This window comes from Dacryopinax primogenitus (assembly GCF_000292625.1).
Source record: "Dacryopinax primogenitus strain DJM-731 SS1 chromosome Unknown DACRYscaffold_1, whole genome shotgun sequence".
Classification (NCBI taxonomy): domain Eukaryota; kingdom Fungi; phylum Basidiomycota; class Dacrymycetes; order Dacrymycetales; family Dacrymycetaceae; genus Dacryopinax; species Dacryopinax primogenitus.
In genome coordinates, this window is record NW_024467198.1 from 2,105,780 (window position 1) to 2,114,445 (window position 8,666).

At 53.2% G+C, this 8,666-nt stretch overlaps 3 protein-coding genes across 3 annotated transcripts; 2 read left to right on the forward strand and 1 right to left on the reverse strand.

Annotated features, from left to right (window-relative positions):
* The first annotated feature begins 131 nt into the window (after window positions 1-131).
* On the forward strand, window positions 132-2,911 carry DACRYDRAFT_19732 (delta-1-pyrroline-5-carboxylate dehydrogenase). Its single transcript, XM_040771635.1, has 9 exons — window positions 132-212; window positions 262-369; window positions 422-700; window positions 767-852; window positions 913-998; window positions 1,050-1,560; window positions 1,611-1,794; window positions 1,846-2,466; window positions 2,516-2,911. Exons 1-8 carry the CDS (start codon window positions 156-158, stop codon window positions 2,176-2,178), a joined length of 1,644 nt encoding a protein of 547 aa, XP_040633578.1. The 5' UTR covers window positions 132-155; the 3' UTR covers window positions 2,179-2,466; window positions 2,516-2,911.
* Window positions 2,912-3,263: 352 nt separating this feature from the next.
* Window positions 3,264-3,875, reverse strand: DACRYDRAFT_103633 (uncharacterized protein; the record flags this gene model as incomplete). The annotated part of the gene is made up of 3 exons (XM_040767793.1): window positions 3,264-3,356; window positions 3,408-3,470; window positions 3,522-3,875. 3 exons carry the CDS (start codon window positions 3,873-3,875, stop codon window positions 3,264-3,266), a joined length of 510 nt encoding a protein of 169 aa, XP_040633579.1.
* Window positions 3,876-6,699: 2,824 nt separating this feature from the next.
* DACRYDRAFT_19735 (uncharacterized protein) lies at window positions 6,700-8,231 on the forward strand. The gene is made up of 3 exons (XM_040771636.1): window positions 6,700-7,007; window positions 7,073-7,196; window positions 7,249-8,231. The coding sequence occupies exons 1-3, from the start codon at window positions 6,813-6,815 to the stop codon at window positions 8,049-8,051; spliced, it is 1,122 nt and encodes a 373-aa protein (XP_040633580.1). The 5' UTR covers window positions 6,700-6,812; the 3' UTR covers window positions 8,052-8,231.
* The last annotated feature ends 435 nt before the right edge of the window (window positions 8,232-8,666 follow it).

Genomic DNA, 8,666 nt, shown 5'->3' on the forward strand with positions numbered 1-8,666 from the left:
GGTGTAAAGTGAGGCGCCCATCGCACCCTGTTGAGAGCCGTGAAGCGAACCCGAATTCTCCGTTACCCGAGCCAATTAGGCCCATATGGACCATCCAACGCTCCTCTTTCCCTCTCTCTCACCTTCTCTGTCATCTTACTCCTTGTTACTTAGCTATGTCTACACCTACTCTCGCTACCTTCAAGGTGCCTCAGGTCGACAATGAGCCCATGGTACGTTCATCACTATCCTATATGCGCCCTCCTTATCTCATAACTCAAGAAACACTATGCACCGGGCTCGCCTGAGCGTAAGGCACTCCAGGCAGCCATCGACCAGATGAAGCAGGAGCTCCCTTTCGAGGTGCATTGCGTCGTCAATGGCAGGGATGTACGTGTACCTCCTCTCTAGCGCTATCTGTTCCCACTCGAGATCCGTGTAGGTCAAGACAGGCAAGCTCGCCAAGCAGCCTATCCCTCACGCGCATGCTTCCCATCTCTGCACGTACCATGAAGCTACACCAGAGCTCATCGACGCCGCCATTTCAGGTGCCCTTGCAGCCAAGAAGGAGTGGGAGCTCCTGCCCTGGAGCGAGCGCGCTGCCGTCTTCCTCAAGGCTGCCGACCTCATCAGCGGAAAATACAGGTACAAGCTCCTCGCTGCCACTATGATTGGCCAGGGCAAGACCGCTTGGCAGGCCGAGATCGATGCTGCAGCAGAGGTTCGTACTCTCGCTGGCGTAATTGCGCTATTCCGGGCTCCGAGGACTAAATGAATACTCGTACAGATGGCAGACTTCTTCAGGTTCGGTGTCAAGTATGTTGAGCAGCTGTACTCCCAGCAACCCGAAAAGAACTCTGCGGGCGTGTGGAAGTACGTGTGATCTGTCCGCTTCCCATACATACACAATTCCTGATGTTTGCTGTTATCCAGCCGCGTGGAATACCGCGCACTTGAGGGCTTTATCCTCGCGGTTTCTCCTTTCAACTTCACGGCTATAGGCGGAAACCTCTCTGGCGGTATGTTCCGTGGCTTCTCTTCTCGTGGCAGCAGGCTGATTACGCTTGCAGCACCTGCCATGGTTGGCAATGTTGCCCTTTGGAAACCCTCCCCTATGGCTGTATATGCCAACTACATCACTCACCAACTTCTCACCGAGGCCGGTGTACCACCTGGCGTAATCCAATTCGTACCAGGGCCCGCTGAGGAGGTTGTCGCAAAGGCAATTTCCTCCCCGCACTTTGCCGGCCTCCACTTCACTGGCAGCACTTTCGTCTTCCGCAAGCTGTGGAAGGACATCGCCCTGAATCTGGACAAGTACAAGGCTTACCCGCGAATCGTTGGCGAAACGGGCGGGAAGAACTTCCACCTTGTCCATGCCTCGGCCGACGTCGAGAACGCTGTTCATCAGACTGTGCGTGGGGCGTTCGAGTACCAAGGCCAGAAGTGTTCTGCATGTTCTCGCTTGTACGTTCCCAGGAGCCTTTGGGAGGACGGTTTCAAGGAGAAGCTTGTGAGCGAGACCAAGGCGATCAAGGTTGGCGACCCTACCGAATGGGGTAACTTCCTTGGACCTGTCATGTGAGTATCTGTCTACACAGCATGAGGAATCAGGTTGAAGTCTCTCGCAGCGGTCGTGCCGCATATGACAAGGTCATGGGCTATATCAAGAAAGCGAAAGATGCCGGCGGAGAGTTCATAGTGGGCGGCACCGGCGACGATTCCAAAGGGTATTTCATACAGCCTACTATCATCGTCACGAAGGATCCGAAGTCAGTCACCATTGTGGAAGAGATATTTGGGCCAGTATTGACTGTGGGAATCATCTCGTTCCAAGAGTACCATTTGTGCTGAACGGATTCGTAGGTGTACGTGTATGAGGATGCTGACTATGAAAAGACGGCGCATCTCATCGATGAGACCACGCAATATGGCTTGACTGGGAGCATTTTTGGCACGGAGCGTAAGGCGCTGCTGACTGCGTCTAACATATTGCGCAACGCCGCCGGCAACTTCTACATCAATGAGAAATCGACTGGTGCTGTTGTGGGGCAGCAGCCATTCGGAGGCAGCAGGGCAAGTGGGACGAATGACAAGGCAGGCAGTATTTCCATTTTCTACCGTTTTGTGAGCGCCCGCAGCATCAAGGAGGGCTTCGTCGGACTTCAGGAATGGAGCTATCCCAGCAATCTCGTCTAAACCCCAACAAACCCATTCTCACTGACTTTCAAAGCAAGGGATTATTGGTGATTTCGGTACATCGTGCAGCCATTGTACAGAATAGAAAGATGAAAATACATACGGATACAATTCCTTTCTGATGGATTCTGCAAAGCGTACATTTCATGATGATTAGATAGAGTCCATCAAGCTGTACATCTCGAGTCTTTCCCGCTCTGCGCGACGCTCTTCATCCGAGTCTTGGTTTGGCGGAGCGTTGCCTGCCCTCGTTTCAGAGCTCTGAGGTTTCGGGATATTTTCCTTCATCTGCATGATACAGTTAGGCAAGATCTCTGTTAGGACAGAGCACACTTACGTGCTGTGCCTCGCCCAATCCTTCAAGAATGCCCTCAACCTGAACCCATTCCCGTTGCTGGAGTGAGTCATAACTCCCAGACGAAGAGGGGTACCCCACCTTCGGATCCTCCATCACGGAAGGAGCAGGAGTCTCTGAGGTGGCCTGCGCCACATCTTTCGTCTTTGGTGGTGTCCAACCCCAGCTGGATACCCAGCCCGATTCTCTGATTGCTTGGAGTCGTTCGCGCCGTGCGGTGTGTTCGGACAACCAGGACATTGCTTGTGCGGGTACCGCTTCCAGCTCCTCAATGAGCGTCGGGGTGTGTTCCGGATGTTCTTTGCGATCGGTTTGGCCAGGCCTGGTTACAGACATGGTGTGTGGGTTGATTGCTAGTGGGTAGGCCTAGGGTTGGGTTGTTTGTTGTAGACGATGAGATGTGCGAGCAACTGTAACAAGCACGTATATATACATACTCTTAAGGGCACCGGCATGACCGGGCGGGTAGATATCTCTAATCAGGTATGCCAAGGCAGACGCAGCGGCATCGCCATGAATACGAGGCACGCAAGATGAGTGGGATAGCGGGGACGACCGGGAGGAACGCCTCCCCACGGGTCGAGGGGTCAGGTGACGCCCCTCTTGGGCGCCTTTCAATGTCCATACAAGTACGGCCACTCAACTGCAAACATATAAAAGATAACTTGATTGGTGTGCAACAATACAAACTTCCAAGTTAAAAGGCTGGATTCGCAATCGCATCCCACCTCTACACTTTGTACTCGGGCTCCGTTGGCTTCAAGGGGTCACTCTGTGAACGTGCACGATGCTGTTCCCGTTGCTGACGGAACTCAGCGAGCTTCTGAGCATCAAAATGAGCAATTGAACGGGAGGATAAATGTGGCAAACGTACGCTCCGAAGTCCTTCTACGGCGGATAACACACCGTCCAGACTAAGTTCGGCAATGTCAGAAGCCTGTGGCACCCGTTAGATCTCGCAATAAGAGTCTTTTCATTGAAAACGTACAGCTTCCACCGACTGCTGCCCAACTCGCCTCATCTTCTCCCTCTCAGCCTCCCAGGGATCACCCTGCTGAGGGGTTGTCGTGGCCGCAGGCTTGTTATTGGCATCGACTGCCACTGCGGGAGCGGCGGATGTTCCCGTAGCGGGAACTCCGTTTTGCCGCTGTTGGGGGCCATTCTCTAACCACCTCTCTCTACCCCATTTGTGGCACCCGTGCCATCCCCACTGCTCGGGGGTTCTGCCCTGCATAATCGCCTCCTTCCTATCTCTGTGGTGATACCACCAGGCGAAGACTCCTCCTCCGATGAGAAACCAGAGAAGGCGGGAAGGTCCACGACGGTAGTACGGATGGAACATTGCGCGTTGGAAAACGGGTCGAAAGGCTTGTGCGGTTGGATGGTTCTGAATGTATGACCAGGATTGTTGAAAGCGAGATTGCATGAAGCCGGTTGCGTGCTAAAGTCTTGACTAGCAAGTTGCACGGGGTTTGTCTGTCTGCAGAACCTGGCAGGGAATGAGCGGACATTTATGGACAGGCAAGTGCAGGTGCCGGCAAGCAACGTACGTGAAACCTCGGCGACTTGTCTGGCTTGGGGACGCGTTTGACGCAACACGCCGCTTTTCGGCATCGTACCCGCCGTTGCCGATGCAATTATTATGCGATGAGTCCCTAGATTGTAATAGACAAGTAAGACGGCGGAGGTTGTGCACATTACGAGTGCGCAGTGGGCGCTCGTCAACTGACGCTTGCCGTAGGGACGCGTTCGTCGGCGCCGCCTTCGCTTCTCCGTATTAGACAAGCAAAATTCCTCGGCGCTTCCTCCTCATCGTCCCCTACCACTCGATTCTGTGCCCTCCCAATCGGGCAGATTCGTGTCCCTTTGTCGCATACAGGATTCGCCGCAGATGGGCGCAGCTTTTAGTCACGAATAACTGCGGCAAGCTTCCAGTACACATTATATAAGCAGTCGCACATGTTTTGTTCCAAACTTCCAAGTGGCTATCGATTCATTCCTCCCTTCGAGAACCATACTTCTCTTCTCATGATCCGCTCAGCCACGAATCACCTCTTGAGAGGGCATCCGAGAAGGCGACTATGTCGAGCTCCTGAATATCCCATGTTCCTTTCTTCACGTAGTTCACTCTCATGTTGATCCTCCTGGGTTCAACAAATGGAGTTTGGGAGGCGGCCCTGTTTCCAAGGAAAAGTATTTGATCGTTCAGGCTCTCATGAGAGACACACCTGCTAGAATATAACTGCCACATGTTCTACCCATGGAGTTTAATCGACAACTAGGTGTGGGACCAGACCAGGTCCCTCCCTTCTGATTGAATCCGAAGTAGAGCTTTCAGAGTGTCTTCCCCCCCCCGGCTGGCGCGATTTAAGGTGCAGGGCGACGATGGAGATCCCTCGTCCAGGACGTGCAGGATTTAGGGGGCCGCATCACTGCCTCGTTACCGTTATTTTGCATCGGCTCACTTCTGTGTGTAAGCATCAGTTGCACTTGCCCCACAATCAGATAAGGGAAGGGAAGGGGGAACTCACTTGGTGCACACAGTTGAAAAAGTTCTGTAAACGACTTCAATGAGACTTATGTCGCATGCCAGAAATCCGCCTTCTATGTAAAACGAACGACTGAAGGCGGAAAACAAAAGGGAAATCTGGTGATGTAGATTCATTGCCCAGTCTGCTGTGAATGGGGTTTCCCAAATCTTGCTTGAACTAGAATGCTCCTGTTCGATGCAGTATGGGGCACGTAGCGTGGGATGGAACCTGACATGAGGTCAGGACAAGGAAAGCGATATGAGATTCTCCGAGGCAATGCGGTACGCTGAGAAAACAGAGCAGATTGTCGTGCAGTTGAAGAGTCCTTTTCTTGCCGGATTGACAAGGGAGCGCGAGAGTCCATCAATGTGAAATATATCCAGGTCTGCATTGCTCTGCGCAGTTGATCTCTGCCCAGCCTCGGGACGCTGTTCAGTCTTTGTTAGTAAACCACGCATCGCCCTCCCTGAATCATTTTCTTCTTCTTCACCAGAACATTGGTGGGGCATGCTTCACCCCTGTATATTGTCTCAGTCCATTTCAAGTTGGGTCCAGTTCGATTACGGCCAGGAGCAGAACGCGCAGCTGGAGGAGGGGCCGTCGGCCGATCCGACAATTGTAAAGCTGTACAACCAGCTCATGCTCAAGAAAAATGCCAGCATGCCGGGTCTGTACTTATCTGCCTTTCCTGGCCGGAATCGTGAACTGGCGCCGGTTATTTCCCCGGATTAAGCTATTGGCCCAATGGGGCCGTTGTTCCATTCGCAATGCGGGCTGGGCGGGAATGGGAGGGAATGAAAGAGCCTCGACGTGATTCCCATCCAAGCTGGAAACCCGGGCTGTCTTCTATTTGCACCCGAAGAGTTGGTTCACCCACCAAAACATTCATGTCGATGAGGCCGTGTGTATACAAAGAGGGAAAGATGTCAGATGCTGATGATATCATCATTTCCCAAGTACTGGTTATATTTCTGGAGGGCTATAGCTCCAAGTCGAGCTACCCAGACAGGGTTAGACCTTTAGACGGCGTAAAGAAAGAGGAGTCAGACCCTTTCCTGGTGAAGGTTACGGCAGTCGGGTTTCCCTGACTTCAGCAACAGTATTCGTTGCATCAACAAAATGCAGAATAGATTCCAAGAGCATTGCGATCGGCTAATCAGTCCGCAGTGGGTTGTCGGTTCGTAGATGCCAAGTTGGGTGCGGAACAAGCAGGGATGTATCCCGAGAATGAAGGAGCGAGCTCCACACTGGCACGGCGCCCTGTCCGTGCCTCCATCCAGATGGGTGTGCAAGATGGAAGCGCCACGAATACCCAAATTAAGTTTCCAGCTGGCGAATGATTGAGGCTGGTGACTGCGAGCAGTGCACGCCACGCGGATGACACGGTTGGGTGATATTGGGAGATGATGATATTGGTTGGTGGGACGAGAGTACTGAGACTGGCATGTAGAAAAAAGCAGTGCCAAGGAAGCTGAGACGTGCGACTGCGCATGTCGGGGTAGAATGTTCAGGGCGGTGCAAGGGTTCACGTGAGGGCGCGATGAGTGGCGGGTCCTATTCATTCCACCGTTCCGCCCGGCGGAAACACCCCTTCATCGAATGACGCCCAAACTTATAAGCACCCGCTGTCCGTCTGCCAGCCTTTGCTGCCTCTTCTCCTCGACGACGTTGCAATAAACGGTCAACGAGTAGTTTGGCACAAGAGTATATCTTCGCTTTCTAAATAACTCAGCTCTTCCGTTCACAAAATGTCCGTCTCTGACATGAAGCGTGGTAATGGCGGAAATCGCTCTCCGACCGCCTCTTCTGGAAACGAAAATGTCGTTGATCACCTTTCTCCTGGTGTCACCGATGCCCCCGCGGCTTCCTCAGTCCCCAAGAGGCATGTCGACAAGGATCATGGTCTAATCACCGTCCAACCCCTGAAGCGCTCGGAGATGCAGGTGCGTCATTTTTGCGAGGCAATTCAACATTGCTTTGGCTAACGCGCTTCGTCCCCGCCTGCCAGCAATCCTACGCACAAGATTTGGGCTTGTCAGGGGTAACACATGGCGTGTATGGCAGCTTCATCAACACCCTCGGTGCCTGCATTGGTATCTGTGGTGCTATTCCTTGCTGCCCGTGTCCCAATCGTGCGCTGCGTCGTTCTGCGTTCCTGCTTGTCCCCTGACACTGTATTCCCAGCTTTCCGCGAGGTTCAGCAAGGATCCGTCGGTCTTGTCTCTCGCTTCGGTCAGTTCTATAAAGCTGTCGACCCTGGTCTTGTGCAAGTCAACGTGTGCTCTGAGCGCCTTCGTGTGGTCGATGTGAAGATTCAGATCGCGACCATCGGCCGCCAAACCGTCATCACCCGCGACAACGTGAATGTCGAGATTGACTCCGTCATCTATTATCAGATCACCAACCCTTACCGTGCTGCATTTGGTATCCAGGACTTGCGCACTGCACTTGTCGAGCGTGCGCAGACGACCCTTCGTCACGTAGTTGGTGCACGGGCAGTGCAATCCGTCGTTACTGAGCGCGATGCCATTGCCCTCGAGATTGAAGAGATCGTCAGTGACGTCGCCGACAAGTGGGGTGTCGCCATCGAGGGTATCCTCATCAAGGATATTGTGTTCTCCGCCGACGTCGCAGCTTCGCTCTCCTCTGCAGCCCAGCAGAAGCGTATTGGAGAGTCCAAGGTTATTGCTGCTCGTGCCGAGGTCGACGCTGCTCGCCTCATGCGACAGGCTGCCGATATCCTCGCTTCACCCGCTGCCATGCAGATCCGTCAACTTGAAGCACTCCAACAGATGGCACGATCCGCACAGAGCAAGGTTGTTTTCGTGCCGATGCAACTCCAGAGCGATATCACGGGCGCTCTCACTCATCACCAGATCGCGGCGAGTGGATCAGATGCTGTTGGTGCAAGCAGCCCCATGGCTGGTATGGGCATCGAGACCTCCGTCGGAAAGGCGGGCCTCATGTCGGCCATTGGCAGTGTCTGATCTCCTTCTCACATGACCTCGTGGCCTCACTCGCAGTCGGTCCAATTCACGTTTTCCCCTTAACCCTTATGTTTGTACTTCCATCGCGGTGCGGTGTCGATACCTCTATTATGTTCAGTCCTTGTGTATGCTTATTCTTTGGAACACGACGTAATCGGTGATGAATGTCGTCATCTCGACCAATCAAATACTGCACTTGCAGGACGGGACGCAACCTCATCAATGGCACGCAACGAGATGGGGTTTCCTGACCGGCAACCACCACCACCACCTAAGAACAAAACACCACCTGTCCGACAAATTTGGTGGGTTATGGGTAAAACAGCCTCAGCCAGCCATTGAATACACTTTCAAGTGACCCTGAAATTGTCTGTATTGCTGTAGTACCGTGAAAAAACCAAATCCCTGCGTAGTAGAGGTGTCGGGCCTAGGGTCCTGCGCAGGCAAGACCCTAACCCTGTGAAACAACCCTGACCTTATTTACAGGGTTAGGGTTAGGGTTAGGGTTAGGGTTAGGGTTAGGGGTAGGGTTAGGGTTAGGGTTAGGGTTAGGGTTAGGGTTAGGGTTAGGGTTAGGGTTAGGGTTAGGGTTAGGGTTAGGGTTAGGGTTAGGGT

Bases quoted from the DNA above. Each gene is read 5' to 3' on its own strand.
- DACRYDRAFT_19732 (XM_040771635.1), top strand. From the start codon at position 156: ATGTCTACACCTACTCTCGCTACCTTCAAGGTGCCTCAGGTCGACAAT. The intron at 213-261 runs GTACGTTCATCA...TCATAACTCAAG, and splicing joins AGGTCGACAATGAGCCCATG to AAACACTATGCACCGGGCTC. The intron at 1,561-1,610 runs GTGAGTATCTGT...AGTCTCTCGCAG, and splicing joins AACTTCCTTGGACCTGTCAT to CGGTCGTGCCGCATATGACA.
- DACRYDRAFT_19735 (XM_040771636.1), top strand. From the start codon at position 6,813: ATGTCCGTCTCTGACATGAAGCGTGGTAATGGCGGAAATCGCTCTCCG. The intron at 7,008-7,072 runs GTGCGTCATTTT...CCCGCCTGCCAG, and splicing joins TGAAGCGCTCGGAGATGCAG to CAATCCTACGCACAAGATTT. The intron at 7,197-7,248 runs GTGCGCTGCGTC...CTGTATTCCCAG, and splicing joins TTGCTGCCCGTGTCCCAATC to CTTTCCGCGAGGTTCAGCAA.